Genomic DNA, 19,552 nt, shown 5'->3' with positions numbered 1-19,552 from the left:
ACTAAACAGAGCAGTTCCATGGAGATGTAAGGCTACGTTGTAGGTTCAGATCCCAGCCAGGGCACTGCTGGTTAAAATTGCACAGCCGCACAAATGTAAGTTGCTCTGGGTGAAAGCATCAGCCAAGTAAAACATTATTACTTGTCCGAAGTAGACTACAACATGCATAATCAAAAAGCAGATTTTCTATGCATGGGAAATATTTTTGACATATGATGCTTACAAAGCTGCAAAATCCCGAGCCAGAATTGTCGGAGTTTGTGGTTGTTGATTGTTAGAACTCCACACAATGAAACAACGCAGGTTGTGCTTAGAGTTCGACAACATTGATTTACACATCATACCCCACACTGCTCGCCTCCGAACCTGATTACACCAGTTCGTCAATTAATTGCAGCTCCCTTTGGCTTTCAGTCACATGTGGCATAAGAACCTTTTACTGTGGAGATCTCACACAAAACCACCGAGCCTTGCAAAAAGACAAATTGGTTTTCGGGCCTACCAAGGAAATCGTGGTGGTCCTGGTCTTGAGAAGTCTTGCTCCTTGGTTTGGAAACACATACAGTAGCAGAGCGGTGAGTCTGTTTGCTCAATCAAGTATCTCTCCAGCACGCTGGCAGTCCTCCCCCGGTTCACAGCTTATGCCTTCATGTCATTGTGCAATAACTCAGCAGCTACATGTTAGAGCTTGTCCAGTGCCTGCCTGATCTTCTGCCCATCACGTCTCGCACTCGGTGTCCTGATGACAGACTTGGGACTTCACTTCCACTGACTGTACGCGCCTGAAAGAAAATCATTACACCGACGCTGGAACAGTTCCTTTTTGCTGTGGTGATGTTTGTATTGACCCGGAAAGGTGTGATACACAAAGGGACTGCTTTGAAATCAGTAAATCACGGTGAAAAATGAGGCTTCCGGAGGAATTTTTTTTTGGCAAAGGTAATATCATATGCGATGTGTTTATGGGAAATGAGTTCCTTCTTGTGTCACTGGACCCACAGCAGGAAGGTTGCTGTTTGCTTAAGAACACAACAAAAGCTGCGCAGGTGGTGTGCGTTAAGACATGAGTGATACAGGGTAGAGTTACTGGGCTGTGAAAGGGCATTCTTTCTTTCTTCTGTTGAAGCAACGGGGAAGTAGAGGCTGATCAAGTCTTTTCCTTGAAAGACTGAACAAGCTCGCAGTTCACTTCTGTAAGACCGGCGAGTCCAGAACATAGATGGACCCCACTGGCCTCAAAACTAAGGTACAATAACTTAATTTTCCCTTGAAAAAATTAACACCAGCCAGAATATTTTAATTGCTTTCCCCCTTGTTGTTTTTTTTCCCTTCTTCTAACAGGATTATGGAAAATTCCATCAAATTGCTGGGAAAGTGAAAACTGTTTGTGCGATAAACCAGGCATTGAAAAGGTGGGTATATTTAACTGAAGAGTGTAGTCTTTTGTATTTCTATATTAAATGAGTTAAAAGGTGAGGGAAATATGTCTTTGTTTTAACTAGTTTTTCTTAAGATTAAATAATATTGTATTTCTAACACCAGGACATAAGAAAAATTCAAAGCAGTGCTACAGAAGCTCTTAATCGTTCATTCTTCTTGGCAAGAGAAAAGAGAACATCTTTCAAAGCATTAATTTGCAAATCAATGATTTCAATAATGCAACACATTTAATCTCAAAGACTCAGTGATTTATTTATCATTATTTCTCTTGCCTTTAATCATGATTCCTTCAAAGAAAGGGAAAGTCAACACCTGTACAAGGGTTCCTTGTATACCACACATCCTGAAGCAGCTGCTGTTGCAGTTTGGAAGATATGGATGAATACCAACAACAGCACTGCACTCAAGAAGAGGCATTTAGTGGTAACTCTGGGTGTAGCCTGCTTGGTCTGAGGGATGATTGGCAATATGGTTGAGGCAATGAGACCCTCCTACAATAAAGGACAGGTCTGCTTGCTGGTGGCGATGGGGTGCTCCCATGACGAGCATGAAGAAATAACAGCCCCCAGGCCTGTGTTGTCATGGAGAGCCTGGAATTAGGGTTCATCTTCCTTGCCGACTTGGAGCCCCAAGTATATCTGAGAGTGGAAAAGGAAACTGCTTTCATTGCAGAAAAAAAACCTCCATGCAGTGCAGTTTCCCCCTCAGCAAACAGCAAGAGCCATTGCTTTCAAAATATAAAGATAGTTCCTAATGGTCTTCTTAGGGTTTGAAATGGAAAATGTAAAGATTGAACTGCATGACTCCCATTAATAATACATGCAGTATGAATTCTTTCAAACTTTCCTCTTGTCTTTCCGTCTCAAATGGAAAACGATTAAAATGATACTTTCAAGGTACTTGAAAGTGCTTCTACTATTCAGGCTCGAAGTGGCCGTGACTTTCTTGTGATTCTGACTTGTGTCAGGTACCATAAACAGCATCATTTTGTTTTTATTATTGCACTGTCCATCAAATCAATCCATTGTATTTTTATATAGCACCTTTCAAGAGCACTCTATAGGCACTTTACATACTGTATAATTTAATGATACACCTAAAGAAGTACAGTTAACAGAAAATACAATAGGACCATGCACTCTTTAATTGAGAAATTAAAAGAAAGCAATAGATTACAGTACATTTCAGGCTCAATTTATAAATTTATGGTAACCTGCAAAAAGACTGGTGAAATAGTGTTTGTGCTGTAGTTCTAGTAACTGTCTCAATCACTGACTCATCACCTTTACAGCAGGAGTTGCACATTAACTCAACCTGGAGATGTTTTACTTTGGCTCATTAGATCAATTAGGTCCTTTGTTATGTTAACATTTCTTGTATGAGCCAGGTGATCATGTAGGATCACAGGAGTAAATAAGGGATTGCTAGTAGCTTCTGACGACAGGAAGATTATTTTAAACTTTATTTTAGTCATCTCCCTCACTAGGAATAACAGGCTGAAGATGGATAGACTTTAAACAAATAATTAAGTGTTGCCCTGACGTCTGATGCCTTCTAGTCGTGCTTGTTTGCAGGGACTGTGGAGCTGGCAGTGTGCAGCAGTGGGCTGAAACGCAGCTGATGATGAGAGTGGACCCGGAGAGAGAGCTCCTGTTCAACATCGCAGATTTCACCAGAAAGAGCCCTGTACGTCCTGGGCGGCTCAAGCCAGTTGGTCTCTCAGCTGTATCTGTGTTCGTTCTGACAGCACCGACAAACTCCTCTCTCCCGTGCAGCACGGAGATGGAATACTGCATGTAAATTATTCAACGCAATCTCAGAGAGAGCCAGCACAGTACTGCAGCAGTTAGAATGGCCACCCTGCTGGTCCTGGGTTCCATTCTGGAACTGGGTGTCTGTCTGTTCGATTGCTCTCAGTCCTGCCTCGCTCAAGTGTGGGACATCAATGTTCCAACTGTTAATCTAACAAGAAATAACATGAAGGAGTGGACTCAAGGCAGGGTTCTCTTCCTGCGGCCCACAATTCTTACAAATTCTCCTGTCCGTGAAGGTGCCTAGCACAGCAGTAGTGCAATGCTGACATTGTAAAGAGTCATCTGTGTCACTCTTGAGTTATCTGAAAGAAATGACTTAAAAAGTCCACATCATTTTTTGCAGAACATGATGTGATACAGGAATGAAACGTTGACAGATTTCTCCTTGGCAAGCGTGTTCAAGATTGGGCTGTCGTTTTCTTTAAGCTGCATTCCTTTCTCCTGCAGGGGAAACACAGAGACCCTTTAGACAACCTGCTCTCCATCTTCCCTTCACAAAGACAGCCTCACGATGTGCAAGAGGTAAAAATAAACTTTACAGACTAGCACAGGTTCTTAGTGCTGAGCAAATCAAGGGCGATGTTTTGTGCAGGAGCACTGCAGTCTCCAGTCTCACTGCAGGTGAAGTTTGTTCTGTATTTCGTATGTTTGTGTTTAACTGAAGCACAAAACCTCATTTGTTCATTTAAACCCTCCGTTAACAGCTTAATGTTTACTCATATAATGAGTGGGATATGTACTTAGTCAAGTCAGTTAACATTTGAAGAAAGTGTGGCACATTCACACTGTCAGAGAACTGACACTTGTGTTTAAATGAGCAAATGAAACGCTCTACTGGCAAAGCACGTTTAGAAGTTATGGTTGAAAATGACTAATTTTGTTGTTTCCATTTTGCTATATCTGCACATGACTAATGTTCAATAATATTGTTGCTGTCTTTTTTTTACTGTTTTGAATTCAGTCATCCTGGGCAGAGACTGCTCTTCGCTTCCAACATTATGACAGCATTGCAAGCCTTAAGAAACCCCCACAGGACTCATAAACCCAAGACAACAGCACAAGAGCGTGCCTTAATGATCACTCTTCTTGTTAGAGCACAGGGCTGCCTGTGTATCGTAAATCATTGCAAACGAAGGGACGTGCTGCCCAGGAGACTGGTGACACTGCAGCATTTGAAATTTGCTGAAGGTGTCTACACTGAGCCTATTAGTAACCTAATATTAGAAGCCCAAAACCTCCGCAGCTTTGAAAGCTTCCCTTGTGTTCAGACACATGAATGGGGCTACTATATGGAGTGTGTTGTCACTGTAAATTGTCTCTTTATGAATGACTTAGTTGAAAGCAGGGAGTTCCCACCTCTGTCCTGGAGGGTCAGATTCCTCTGAGCTTTAGAAATCTCTTTAAATCACTTTACCTCTCGAATACCTGGGAAGCTCTGCTTTACCTTCTCCACTCATGCTCGTAACTAGTTCAATCAAACTTGTAAGAGTTGCGGAGGAATAAAAACCAACTTGACTGACTTTGAGAGTCCCTGCTCTACAGTGACTACCTGCTCCACCCTTTAATTATATTAATTTTGTTGTGTGCCGATTCTTCTGAATAGAAGTTATTGGTGTTTCTAACCGATCGGTTTATCTATTAAATCTATACAAGCACCTAAGAAAGCTTAAAAGTGAGAAATGGCCATTCAGCTCATTTGGCTGGTTAGGTAGTTCGTGGTTAATCGATCCCAGGGTCTCACCCAGCTGCTTCTTGAGGGAAGCCAGGGTATCGGCTTCAACAATGTGGCCGGGCAGTTTCTGTTGCAGTTTCAAATGCAGTTCGACTTCTTTTCCTCTTTCCTCGCTGGGCTGTGAGAGTCTGGAAAGAAAGACACAGCCAAACGCTGGTTTCTTTCAAGAAACATCTGGATGGATCTCATTTGAGACCTGTTTTAGTTTCTAATGATCACATTTTTAGATACATTATATTAACTATACAGAATGTACATAGTCCACACTAGGTGGTCTCTCCAAGTTTAAGGGATGCTTAGTTATAACAGGTAAGAATAAATATATGTTATTTTTAAATAGAATTAAAACATTTTTTTTCTTTCCAGATAAAAGCTCTTCTGTGCAAAATCAAAGCGTTTGAAAGATTTCCAGACTGTGTCCAGCATGATATTTGCAAAGCCGCCATATACCAACAGTAAGTCCAACTTACATATTCGATTTTTAGGTAGAAATAATAAGGCCATTAAAAACAAAAGTAGTGTTTATATTCAATTGTATTCTGTAAAATGTAAATGTATAAATCACTGTTCATTGAATGTGTCTCTAAAGACGTGTTCCGTGTGTTATTCATGCACCACTCATGTCCATTGATTAGTGTGAGAAGAGAAGCAGTTACCCTTGACAAGTGCTTGGAAACACTTCAAACACACATTACAGTTACTTACTGTAGGTCAACGAGCAACTCAGACTGTCTGTATGGACGTTCAGCTGCATGCTAGACAGTGCGTTTTCCCTCAGTGAAAGGACCTACAGTCTGTAGGCTTTGCTGATTTTCTTGAAAAACAAAAGGTGCTGGTGAGTGTGTTCAGACCGAGAGACCTGGGTTGACTTCCAACATGTCCCTTTGTACTCATCTCTTTTCAAGAATAAAAATGTTCAGTTCCTTTGATCTGTGTGGGGTGGTCCAATAAGACTGGACTGATTCCAGAGCAGTCAAATCCTTTTTTCGGAATGTGGTGACCTAAACTGTACAAACTGTACTCAATGAGCAATGTACAATCTAAAAATCACATCCCTTTTAACTATTTATCCTAACATTTTGTTTGCCGTGTTTATTGTTTTGTCACATTGTCTGTAAAATATAAAAGATGTGTAAGTGTCAGTAGTGTTGGTGTTATCTGAATATAGCACTCCAGGTTTATACTTTCTGAAGACTTTGATGTATTACATCACATTAATTGAACTACGGAACTTAAACATGATCCATTACAACATGTTTGTGGGTTCCATTCATCACAGTTATGGCTTCACTGAATGAAATAAGTGATCCAAATAGATTTATAAGTCAGAACACTTGTGGTTGTCCCTTTGCTATAATTATGGGAGGGCTGAGAACCACAAATTAAATCAGCAGAACGATGTGAAGCCAACGAACGCTCTGTGTGGGATATTACAGAGTTGCATGGCGAGGGATGGAAGAGAGAAGAGCCTTTCTGGCCCTTCAGTTGTGTTGAGTTTTCAATCTTTCATCCACTCGCTCTGTGGAAGAAGCTGGGCATGAGCACTAACATCATGGCTGGTGGCTTGTTCCACTCCCACAGCCTTCTGCGCACAGAAGCGCCTCCTGCTCTCCGTTTTAAAAGTGCTTTCCTGATGTTTCCACTGGTATCTCCTGTCCCCCGGTTCGCTGTGGCTTCCAAACTCCTTCGTCAAAGCCTTGGAGGATTGGGAGTTTGAGAATCAGCTGCCCTCCTAGTCTTCTCTGTTGAAGACTAAGAAGGTTCAGCTGATATGGCCTGTCAGTGCTGGGCACCCCTGTAAGCCCAGGGATGTATCTGTTTGCTCATTTCTGCACTGATGTTTGTAACACAGTAACCAGTAGTGCAAACAACATGGTGCCTGACACTTTCTACTTGGAGCTGGAGTTTGGGCTGCGGACGTCCGTTCTAGGTGAAGAGAATTAATATCTCCCACGCTGTCGACTCTTCCTTTACACACTCATCCTCGATGTCGCTATTTAAGATGGCTTTATAACTGACACTGAAGCTTGGGAAGCTGTAGCACAACTCCTAATGCTGGCTTTTGAGTTCTCTGGAGGTCTGACTCCTGATTCCTCTAGATTGGGCTCCTGGACCTGAAAGCCCTGTTTCAGACACACTGCTGCTCCTTTCCTGTCTCTCTGAACACGGTGTCTCCACTAGTGCTGTACTGGTCTCCTTCGCTCCCTGCTACCTCTGTTTCCATCACTCCAATTATATCATTATCGCCTGCTGATGCAGCAGCTTCTGTTTCTTGAAATGTGTTGCTTATAGTCCTGACATTTGTGTAGAGCTTATCTGCTGCTTTGATATTTGGCAGCCATTTTGCAGCAGCCCCACCCCCTGGCACACAGCTGGTTTTTACTTCTGATAACTGGACATGGGATCGCATACTGGGTGAGCCTTTGGGCTCATACTGTAACTGACAGGCTCTGGGTTCGAGGCCCTGCTGCAGACACAACCCTTGTACCCTCTGTAAGATGACCAGGGGAAGGGTCATTTATATTTTGTTTCCCGATGTAGCTCACCTGTGTCTCATTGTTTCGCTGCATAGGGCTTTTCCAACAGCGGGTCAGCTGGTTCTCCTTGGCGGCCATCTTGCTCAGGTCTATATCAAGAATATTAAGTGTTTCGTTCCGGAAATACCGGTTATAAATGACCCGTCCCCTGGTCATCTTACACCTCGTACCCTTGAATGAGGCAGTTCCTGTGTATCCTCCTTCCTCTTTTTAAATGGAAAAGTCAGGTTTTTAGATGACTTTAAGCTTTAAATGTCTCTCTTTCTAGATACGAAGCAAACAGGACTGTGTTCAAACAAGGCCAGCGCCCACAGGCCTTCTACTTTGTGCTTTCCGGCAGCCTGCAGGAGAGAGTCTGTCAGGTCTCAAGTCGGGGAATCTCCTCCTTTCAGACAGTGAGGGAATTCAGAGAAGGAGACGTGTTTGGGGTGAGACAATTTTTTCTTTAAATGCGAATTTAAAAAAAACAGAACAGCAAAATCTCAAGGACTCAACAGTAACACGATCCCTGTTGTTCAAGGAAAGCTGTCTTTTGAGGAGATGTTGTCGACAAACAACTGTTTCTTGTCAGACAGAGGTGAAGCTTCTGCTGTTAAATGAGGAGGTACCATACCGTATTTTAACTTTTTAACTGTGGGGGAAAGAGCAAGACATGACATAGATCAACAGCTGAAAGTTGTGCTTCTTCTTTCTGCTTTTCAGCATGGAGTTTACCTTAATTTATTCCTCTTCTGCCAACACACTCTGCCACAGCCCCCCATCTGAACATTTTAAAATACCTCATTCCTGCTGTACTCAGAGAAAACTGAACGGCAGAGAAATTTACAGGGCTGCCTCAGCCTCCTCCTCCGATTTCTGGAAACATTCTGGTAACGAACGCTGCTGATCAGAAGGTGATCGCTAACACCTCCAAATTCCTCATATGTCCAAGCCCATTAACTCACTTCTCCTTGCTGAATTTATACTAATTTGGGATCAAGTGTAAAAATACTCATTTAGAAAAAGAAGTGGACTTACTAAGTAACTAAAATTGCTCTGGTGGAGAATAGGATGGGCACAGGGTATATGTTTATTCAGTCAGAGAGGGTCTATGAATTTAAATAATACTTTCATTTAAGTAATTTATTAAAAATCTGTTTCCTGAAATACATTTAAATTCTCTTCTAGGACTTGAGCAACGTTTTCAGAAATTTCCTTCAGGTTCGCTATGATACCATTTTGGAAGAACTGAGGTACCACGTTTTTTATGTTTCATTCCTGTAGTGAATATTTCCTGTAATGTCGAGGTGCTTTCAGATCAATAAAACCTACTATGTCAGTTACTGCACTCCTAACGTTTGGTTCTTCTCCGTATTTATGGCTACCAGCACACCATGTTTGGAATAATAAGGCATGTCAGCTGGTTCTGAGACATTTGTGTGCTCAGTCATTGAGTTTTCATTGTCGATTACTTGATTTTTAACTCGACATCACTAATACAGGCAGTCACGGTGGTGTGGAGGTATTTTTATTAATTCTATTTGGCTGACACATTTATGCAGAGCATTTTAGTAGAGTGATGAGTGGAGCACTTTAGTGCCTCCCTGTGCAGAATTGGAATTCATATCCTTGCAGTTATGGGCTCTAAGCACTTAACAGCTGCTCTACGACCAGAGCTCCAGGTCCTGGGTTCGAGTCCAGCCTAGGGCACCAGTCGGTGTGGTATTGGCATATTCTCTCCGCTGTTATTATGGGTGTTTGTTGGATGCTGGGATTTGCTTCCTTCTCCTTAAATTGATAAAGTATAGATGTCTTTTAATTACCCCTTGAATTCAGGCTTGGTTCCTGGATGGGGAAGATTAATTTATGCCACACACTCCATGGAATGTGTTCTCCATTTTATTCATTTGTGCTCCTTCCGAGATTATGAGTAGAAGACTTTGGCAATTCGAAATAGCCTTTATTGTACACTAGATGGCAGCATTTACCCTGTGTCACTGTATTATACTGATAGCATGAATTTCTGATGCCAAAACTGTCCATGAAGCACGTGCCTGCTCTTTATTGCACCAGCAAATGAATTATTTCCATCATAACTGGTCTGTAATGTGTCATTATCTTAAAAACCGCATTGTCAAATACACTGATGTACCAGAATGTCTAATGTATCGCGAGTTTGCTTTTGAAATCTGAATTAGGACAACTATCCAAGAACCACAAGCAGAAAAAAAAGTCTAAAAATAGTATAATTAGCTGTAGTCATTTCCAGAGTAGCAGTGAATTAAACTACTGTATGTATGAATGTTTGTAGACTAAATATTGTTTTTTTTTTTCAAACAGTAATTTGCCCTTATTTTCTTCGTGGTCTGCTGAAAAACTGCTCCTCCTGGCTCAAGGATCTCTGCTGCGATTTTACAGGTTTTTGTGAATTATCATTCTATATCAGCTCCTGCTGTGGGAAAAAAGTTTAACTTTATCAACTCAAATGTATTTTGTGCACATCAGACTGCATTAAGAAGAGAATCCTTATGATATTTGTGATTTGTTTGTTGTCACAAAAAATGTATATTGCAGACTTGAATTTTTAAGCATATAAAGTAAAACTGTAGATTCCACAGAGATGCTGTACTGTTACAGTTATAAAGATGTTTTGTTTCTAACGCATTTATGTGAAAGATTGTGAAAAAATCCCTTGCATTCACATTACAGCACTAAAACTGATTTGCACAAACCAAACAAAGCTAGAATAATAACTATAATACAGTTTTATAACAGCAGCCAAAGCAAACATCAAACATGCCTTAAGTTCTTCACTAAACCCTGCCAGCACAGATACAGAGACACGCAGCTGCTGCGACACTAGTTAATCACAATTTTAAACCCACAGCTCATGTCACAGATCACTACAGTCCAAACAGCAGAGAGGGCTACAGCAAGCACTTCCGTAGATTATATTATCTGTAAGTGCAGATGAAGCTAATGGTATAAAATAACTATTTTAACCACAAAATTGGTTTTAATAAAATTAAGCACTTAATTAGCGAGGCCAGATGTCTGGAGCTGGAACCCCAGAGTGGGGTGGGAGCTACTCAGGGCTGCCAGCGTCCCGTGATGCCAGCAGGAGGGGGAGGAGGGGTGGTCTGGCGTCCCAGAGGGTGAAGGGGGCAGCTTTCTGACATCCAGGACAACCCCCCCCCCCGCCTCACCAGTACTGCTCAGTTTGCGTTTCAGATTGTGATTACAGCCTCGCACTTTCACTGCTCGCGAGCACAACACAAAACGTCTCACAACCAAAAAATCAGACTTCCACTAAGCCTGTCTTTGCTGGAGATCCGGAACAGACATCAGGGGGTTCAATTCTGATCTCGCACTTCCGCTCCTCTACGTATTAATACTCATTTGCAGCCAAAAACTCTGATGGCATCTTTTCTAGCCCCTCTCCCTCCACTCCAGCTGCACCCTCGCAGCTGCCTCCCTGCCTCATTCCTCGTGAGTGAGGGGTGTGTGTGACAGAGCTGATCTTCGGTCAGTGTTGTCCTTTCCTCAGTCAGGCGAGTTAACACCAAGTTAATAAGTGAACTATTTCTCTATATCTGTCAGCCCATCTCATCGTTGCTAGAATTTGACCATAATGTTGAGCTTCTCGCTATGACATCCATGCAGCTACAATGTATTTTGTGGTGTGCAAAGTTTTAAGCTGGCACTGAAGCTGTACATCCGACTGAGATTTGAAGGATGTGAATTGTTGGACACCAGTGAAAAGAGAGGGCAAGCTTTTATGAGCTCGGCTGCTAGAAGTTAATTGATCTGAACATCTTATCCAGGTGCTTCATGAAGGAGAAAAGTTCAAATGAGCTTGGGAACCTTGTTGCAGTGTGGAGTAATCATAGAAATATCAAGGGCCTGCTCTCTATCAAACAAGATCAGATTTTAGCTTGTTGAGACTATGGGGAGGAACACCCTTCAGACAGGATTCTTCAGGTCCAAACAATTCCAATAGTATCTTCAAGTTCAAATGATTTCAGCAGGATTCTTTAGTTCTGAATGATTCAATCCCCTTCAGAGCTTTCTGTGATACACTGTCCTACAGAACACGCCCCTTCCATGCTTGAAAACCTTCAATGACGTTGTATCACCAGCAGTGGTGCTCGTGCTGCAGTCTGGCTCTTGATGTTTTGGTTCTAATGACGTGCAACAGGTAGGTAAACCAGGGAAGAGTGCTTAGGGTTTTAATCCAGGGACCGATTGCACGCACTGTGACCGGAACTCATCCGGTTCTGACATACAGTGCACTGTACGCACTGCATCGCCTGTTAGCGGGGAAGACGTCATGTCCTGTGCAGAGTCTCGCACATCTTTATCTTCCCTGTCCTTTAGCACTTGTTCTCTGAAAATGCGGGTGCTGGGTGCTTTAAAAGGCTCCCCCTGCCAGCCCTCTCCCTCCAGGCCACCGGCACGGTGCTTCTCAAGCAGCTCTGGCTGGTAGCGACACCAGGAGACTCAGCATCTAATTTCAGGGACCGGGGGTCCAGGCACTGTTTTCCCACTGGGAGCCATAGGAGGTAACGAGGTGGCTGGCCCAGCCTCTGTGATTTCCCCCACTCGGGGGGTCCTCCACTGAGCCTAAATTAAACCTAAAGGTCTTCATTGGAGATGTGAGGTTCAAATAATATGTGTGTGTGTGTGTGTGCGTGTGTGTGTGTGTGTGTGTCAGGCCCTTGATAATGAAGCAAGCAGTTGGAAAGCTTGGTACTGGGCTGGGAGTCCCCTTGGGTCTGTAATAAATCCAATGTCTTAAAATCCACTTCAATGACGTAGCGACAGGAGCGTCCGCAGATCCCAGGGGTGGACTCTCTTGAATCAATTAACACACTGCTGCGATCAGTTTACAGGCACTGTTCGCACCGCAAAGAGAAAAAACATTATTCCAGAGACTAGAGATTTCAAGCTCCAAAACGAGTTTTACTAAAGCTTCTGTTGCTAGAATTATTTTATCGCCCCGTTACTTTCCAAAACCCTCCATGTTGTTTGACGGTGAGATGTTGAACCCTTCACCCCCGGTACACACACACTGAGCTCCGCGGAGCAGGAACAGACATGCAAGCCTGAGTTAGACACAGTACGAACACGAGGTGTCTACTGCTGCTCCACCCCTCACCAGTCTGTTCTGGAATAAATGTGTTTTTCCAATGTGCTGGTGTCATGGGGCTGGGAAGGAGGAGAAGCTGCAAACCCGTGATCGCCTCTGGGAGTTCAGGCACACCGGCAGATGTGGAGCAAGCTGAGGCACTAGCACTGTGAGCAGCTGTAGAAACGTACAGAGGTGGAATTATCCAGTGGGGAGCCAATGGAGAAGATGCACCTCGTTAATAAAAGAACCTTTTGGTAATCAGGCCCTTAATAACCCGCTATCTCTCAGTACTGCAATAAAAGCATTAATTGCAGTTAAGCATTAATAGTTAATTGCCAAAGTTCATTGCCAATTCCTTGAGGTTACTTTTCATTGTCAAAGCCCAAATTATATCTAAAAAAGGTTACTTAACCTTCAATTTAGTCATATATCTGAATGATATATGTAACACTGAAAACACAACCCCCCAAAATGAGTCATTTCTGCTACGAATCCACCAGTCTTGAATATTGCAGTGTTTAGAAAAATAATGGTAGTAAAAGTATTTTTTCCTTTTTTCTGAAAGGTCTAGAGAAGCTATTCTTTTCAACAACTCAGCGTCTCCCTTCATGGTCGTTGTCATATCTGTAAGTATTATGTCCCAGGAATATTGCATCAAGGGTTTTCACACACAACATTAGTTATTTCATCTGGTATAAACATCTGATACTGCTCCAGTGGATCTTGATCATCATGATTGTTATGGATTAACTAGTTTTACATCTTTGTGAAATGCAGGTTAGGACAATCTGTCCATGAGCTCTTAATCTTGCTGTCAAAAGGCATGAGACTCCAGAAGCAAGGTGGCCACTGGACCAGAGGAAGTCTCCCAGCAGTCAGATGGCAACAGTGTGCCATTAAAAACACTGGAGCTTGGCAACATTCAAGGCATAAACTCTTCAAAGTTTCCTCTGTGTGAATGAAAAAAATACTGTTTTCACCACATCTACAGTAAAATGTTTTTTTCATTGAACCCATGACTCATGACAATGAACTGCTTCATGAGTCATTTTCTGTAGCTGAATTGTTATTCTATGAATCTAACTCTTCCATCAGTAAAAACTGATTTTATATATCAAGTAAAACAGTATACTGTATGTACTGTACAGCTTGCAGGAAAAACTTTGACAGCCTAAGAACATCAGAATATTCAACACGGGAACATTCCCAATAGGTGCAGAGAGCTCTGTTGGGATGTCTAAGTCCTGTTGTCTGGAAATATTGTTGTACAGCAATGAAACGGTTTCAGAGTTATTATGTTTCAAAGAAAAGTGTACGAGGCCATAAAAGGATGATCGGGCCATAAATCTTACTGAGCCTCAGTGCAGGAAACTGTTACTCTTGCCATCACAAACCAAATACAGTCAGGAGTTCAGGCTGGATAACTGATTTTCCTCATTCCAGGCTGCTGTAGGACCAATAGCAATTTATTGATCAAACCTCACAAACACACACAATAAGACAGCTGACTCTTACAGATGTCAAGAACTCACATAGACCTACTGCAGAAACATCAATTCCACTACCTTTCTACAAATAGAAAAACTCATGTTTTTTTTTATATTTTACAAAAGGTTACATGTTTCAGAAGAATGATATTCCCTCATAGATGTAAATATTTTATCAACAGCATCCAGACTTACATATAAGGTCGTTTTATTTTCATCTCTGGTAAGAGATTTTAAGGTGATTTTAAGGTATTGGAATCTAACAAAATATCATTACTAAATGAGCCTGATCTGCTAAAAAGTTTTGTCTCCACAAGAGCTACAAGAGTGCAGTTATGACGCATGTAACTGAAATGGCAGGTAGTCACTTCTCACAGAAAGATCAAGCACAGCATCCTTGTGTGCTGTTCAGGTCCTGCACTGTTTGTGGCAAAAGGCAGGACTCGTGTACATCTACTGTACGTCATCAGGAACCGAGTTAACTATTTATTGACAACGAGTACAGGTCTCATCCTCTGGTGCTGGAGCATTGAGCCTCTGCAAGCTCTGAGAGCTGGGAACTTCATTATCCTGTGATACAAAAACGTCGGGAGGCCATTGTTTGTGTCATTGTGGGATTTGTTGGCGAATGGCACGTTCCGAGCCAGGCTGGAGGGCCGTTATGTCACACGGAACAATCCCTTTTTTCAAAGAAAAAGTAGAATTTGAGGCTCTGTTTGAGCACCATCAGCAGTCAACAATTCTGGGGCGACAGAAACAGATGTCCCAAGTGAGCAGTGCTGAGATAAAACCCGAGCTTTTCTGGAAACCAGGAGAGAACCTGTTTTAGTGTGTCCTGCGATCATTTCGGAACGCCTCGCTTTGATTTCTGATATTATTAACCATTATGAAGTAAAATAAAGTCAATTTTTCAGTTCTTGTATATAAAGGTACTTCCCTAAACTATGAAACCGTAAAGTGAATCTTGACGTTTGTCTGCTAAACGAAAAGATTTGTTTTTACGCTCTCCAGAGATTTCTTTACAACTTCATATAGTGACATTTGACATACAGTAATAGCCCCTAGCATAGGCTCCTGAAAGCTTTTTGGGTGGAACTATCTGATACACGCGTTGACACATTTCCTGCATGGGAACAGCGTCCGCATGAATTAAATTATTTGGGCACTCGAAAGGTAGGAGGGTGTGAAAACTCGCAAATGGAGATGTGTCTCCAGAAATGTACAGCCTGACGGAGACAGAAGTGATAAGGGGATCAGATCAGTCCCTCAGTGTGGCATTAAACTGTGATTCCCAGAAGGGAGAATCACTCTTCATTATCGGTCTCCGTGCATTCTCAGGGTCGCTGTCAGCTGATGACAAATCTGCGAATGCCCAGGAGGCAGCCTGGTGGACAATGTCAGGAGCTCCAGCAGAACCTCACGTGTCCCCTAGAGGAACCCCCACTGCTGCCCCCTGCTGGGGAAATGAGGAGCCACCAAGGAAAGCCTTCTCACAGTAAGCACAGTAAGAAAATCTTACTGACGCCCTACTAAGAGAACTGTTACCCTTCAATGTGTGTGCTGTAACCTGGAGTAAGAAAGTTATGAGAAAGTTTATGAGACCATACTCAGTAATGGTGCAGAGTTAAATCGATGCTGCATTTATTATTGCTAAAGAAAGCTGTATCAAGTTCTTATATGGGGAGAAAAGTCAGTGGTTTTGCAGAATCTACACCAATTTTATAAGCCAAGAGCTTCCGAGAAATCTCAAACCTAACACTCTCTTTGGCACTCGGTTGCATTAACCACATCGCGGGCGCTGACCACAGTAACCCTGCCGACTGGCCTGACCACAGTAACCCTGCGGACTGGCCTGACCACAGTAACCCTACGCACTGGCCTGACCACAGTAACCCTGCGGACTGGCCTGACCACAGTGAACCTGCGCACTGGCCTGACCACAGTGACCCTGCGGACTGGCCTGACTACAGTGACCCTGCGGACTGGCCTGACCACAGTGACCCTGCGCACTGGTCTGACCACAGTGACCCTGCAGACTGGCCTGAAGTGGACCCGCTGTCCGTTTGGCCTGTGCACCTTGCCACTATTTTTTTAAAATCCAATCCAACTTTATTTTTTCAAATCTAGAAAAGCAGCAGAATGAAAACCTGGAGAGGCCTGCAGAGGCCAAGAAACAGGCAACGCACAGTTTCCAGGAAGCCTGGCGACCCTGACAAATGCTCAAGCACAGGATCGGTTTCGGCATTCTGTACATTATAACACACGCGACTCACTCCTGCCGTTTCCCAGGGACAGGCAGTCTGGAGGTTTCCCCAAGCCCTTGTTTCTTCAAAAAAATCTTTTCATTCTGTTAATAGGACCTTTTCATTGTTTATTTTTTTCTGGTGGGTGAAGAAGCCCTGACACGTCTCAGGCTGGTTCCCCAGCTGTATCCGACAGGGTCTCTAGGCTGTCTGGGACACGGAAGATTCACGGCTTGACTTCTTCTCCTGCACTTCCAGGGCCGGTGTCTTCCCTTTGTGTCTTTCGTCCCGAGTCCCAGGGAGACTCAAGAGACACATACCTGACGAAAGGCAGACCCGTGGTGAGCACTTCATAGTTCTGCTTTTAGTTTGACCCTACGGATTCGGAGTCTTGAGTTTTAAAATGACAAACCATAATGTTTCCTTACAGTGCAATACAGATTTCATTCCATTACGCAGCGTTAGATGGTACTGGAATAAAATGACTTATTTCCACAACTTTGAATGAACTCCACTTGGTGAGTCCACTACAGATGAAGCAAAAGGTTACACCATTCTGAAAAAAAACTCAGCTAAGCCCTTATAGTTTATATATAAAAATAAAACATTTCATTTGATATATTAATCTGTATTATTTACAAGCATTTTTTTAACAAGAGAAATAAAATTCAAATATTTTTTTTTATTTCAGAGAAATATATTCTAATTTTAAAAACCCAACTCTGGCAGGACATTTAATTGAGGTTTGGATCAGTATATACTGTAAAATACTTTGCTTATACTGCACATTTGTCAGGCTAGTACTTCATAGCGTATTCCCCATGCATTCCGTATCCATCAAATTAATCTGCTTGAAAAATGATTTTATATGTAGAAATCTAATTTTATACTAAGAGAAGACAGCTAATATAAAATGTTTCTTGTAATTGATTCGGTAAGACAGGAATTCGAACAAAAGACTTATTCATTTATAAATTTAATGAGACTTTACAGATCAGATGTTTGAATAAGCTGATAGTCAGTGGCCTCAGTGCTATAAAAGATAGCGAAGCCTTAGCATTGGGCTTAATTAATTTAACTTAATTAATTAAATTGTAAATGGCACCAGAGACTTCATAACAGACATAAGGTAACATTGTAAATAAACTGTTCTGTTTGCTGTACTCTGGTGAAATTCACCAGTTATAGAAAAGGTTTAGCTGTTAGTTTTTTAAGTAAAATGCCTAAGGCTGCCAATATGTAACTTGTATTATTTCTACACTTTTTGCTCAGTCTCCCAGTGTCTCAAAAAGCTTTAGGTATCTTTCTCAAGATGCTGTGCTAGAGCTGAAGAAGAGGAATTCCTTTAAAAAGCATCGTCCCTCTAGTGTTTCTGGTGCTTTAAATACTGTACGTGCTTTTCTAACATTCCAAAACTTTAGATATTAACACTAACCCATCTTTATTCCTTTAGACTGTTAATATCCTGTGCCCTTGGACTGTGGCATTGAATTTTGAAGCTCAGCTTTTCTTTCTTTAGAAACAGTAAGATGTCTGCGGTTGGAGAGGGCACGCTGAACTTGTGCGTTGAGATGTGTGGAGTGTTGAGGATGCTGCACACGTCATCTCATTCTCTCTCTGTCTCTCGCCAGACACAGTGTAACAGACCTGCACGATCTACTTCCCAAGTCATTTAATCATAGCAGCTGTCTGCTTCTTATTTAAAAAAAAAGAAAAATGATACCAGCGTCCATTAATAGCTACTGTTTTTAATACATTTAATTTGAGAAGTAGAGCATGCAGATTTCACGAAGTGTGATCTGTATAGCGAGACACAGATTTCTCAGCAGGTAGAGCAGATTTTGTCAGGGGTTAATCAATAACAGTTAACTCACCCTCTGGTTATACTGTCTACTGTATAGTGCCTGTATAACTCAGTTCCACTAAACATTCACTTTGTTTGACTCAGACGACGTCCCTGCGATCAAGTGCATTTCATTCAGAAATCAGGAGGACCTGCAGCTATGTTTCAGTGTTTCAGTTTAAACATGTTCTACTAGCTGTCTTCTCCAACAGTGCAGATGCACAGCTTACCTGGGAGTTTTCCTGAGAGAGAACCGCAAGGCAGCTGTTGTCTCCAGGCAAGCACTAGCTGACACCCTGTCACAGTGTTGTTACCAATAAGAGGAATGTTACAACAACCGAAGTGATGTTCCGGTGATGTCAGTAAGTGATCAGCTCAAACCATGGGAAACACCATGAAGACCCCAAAAGCTCAACTAGCTTAGACAAAGGGTCATGTGAAAATCTAGGAATCCCTTCAGATTGTCTGGGCAACGAAGGTCTGATTCAAACAGGGTGCCTGAAAGATGGCAGAGGTATGCACTGTTGTGAGACATGCGGTCTTCAAGGGAGCAGATGAAATCTAACAATAGACTAATGACCCTTCACAAGGAAGAGTGTTCTGGAAAGGTCAGCATTTCAAGGAATGAGGGAGCAAAACAGAGTCAAGAAACACGGAAAGATACCTGATAGCTACAGCGGCAGAAGACAGCTAATCAGGGAAAGGAAGAAGAGCTCTGAGATAAGACAATGAGATTGCTCAAAAATGACTTCCTAATCGCCTCTGGAAATGATGAGGACGTTAATTCCACATCAGATCTCACCCTATCACAGGAAATGGCATCTTTGTGAAGCTGGTACAGAACTGCGGGAAAACTTCCCAGCTGGAAGACTTTCACAGAAGGAAACATCATACGTGCCCACATTGGGCTCTAAACTGTACAGATATCACTGAAGAAGAGTATTAAACATGGGTGAAAAATGTCAGCTTTTGACCAAAACAATGTCCAAGAAGACCATCTGAGAAATTATCTGAAATCAGCAGGGAACCCTCAGCAAGGAGGTGCTAACCTGTGTATGTGTGTGTGTATGGCTTCTTTAAAACAGGAAACAGCTGCTGGCCCTGATGCACTGGTCTCCACATGTGTCTGACGTTAGTCCTCTGAAATGTTATGGGATGAGCTCTCTGGAGATAAAAAAGTTTGCATCCAGCACTCATGCAGTGCTCTGGGTGGCACTTAGGATTAGATGGACAAAAAAGGAGGGATGTGCTTACAAATCATGGTAAGAATGGTCCAGACGTGTGTGGTTCTGACCAGCTGCTGTGCAGGAAGCCGGAGATCCCTGGAGTGGCTGATAGTCGCTAGA

At 42.4% G+C, this 19,552-nt stretch overlaps 1 protein-coding gene across 5 annotated transcripts in view; it reads left to right on the top strand.

Moving 5' to 3' along the window:
• The first annotated feature begins 693 nt into the window (after nucleotides 1-693).
• The window catches only part of LOC148677460 (uncharacterized), a 28,141-nt gene continuing 9,282 nt past the window's right edge, over nucleotides 694-19,552 (top strand). Inside the window, exons 1-13 of one of the 5 annotated variants that reach the window (XM_088633404.1) lie at nucleotides 694-939; nucleotides 1,127-1,246; nucleotides 1,342-1,412; nucleotides 3,015-3,126; nucleotides 3,702-3,776; nucleotides 5,353-5,441; nucleotides 7,792-7,951; nucleotides 8,044-8,127; nucleotides 8,691-8,755; nucleotides 9,843-9,920; nucleotides 13,199-13,259; nucleotides 15,459-15,624; nucleotides 16,622-16,704. In XM_088633404.1, the coding sequence (XP_088489530.1) occupies nucleotides 1,220-1,246; nucleotides 1,342-1,412; nucleotides 3,015-3,126; nucleotides 3,702-3,776; nucleotides 5,353-5,441; nucleotides 7,792-7,951; nucleotides 8,044-8,127; nucleotides 8,691-8,755; nucleotides 9,843-9,920; nucleotides 13,199-13,259; nucleotides 15,459-15,624; nucleotides 16,622-16,704 (1,071 nt within the window). In that variant the 5' untranslated portion in view covers nucleotides 694-939; nucleotides 1,127-1,219. The other 4 variants (XM_088633440.1, XM_088633414.1, XM_088633430.1 and 1 more) reach the window with 4 other exon arrangements.

Source organism: Lepisosteus platostomus, chromosome 1 (genome assembly GCF_059453375.1).
Source record: "Lepisosteus platostomus isolate fLepPlt1 chromosome 1, fLepPlt1.hap1, whole genome shotgun sequence".
NCBI lineage: Eukaryota > Metazoa > Chordata > Actinopteri > Semionotiformes > Lepisosteidae > Lepisosteus > Lepisosteus platostomus.
This window is presented reverse-complemented; position numbering and strand designations above follow the sequence as displayed.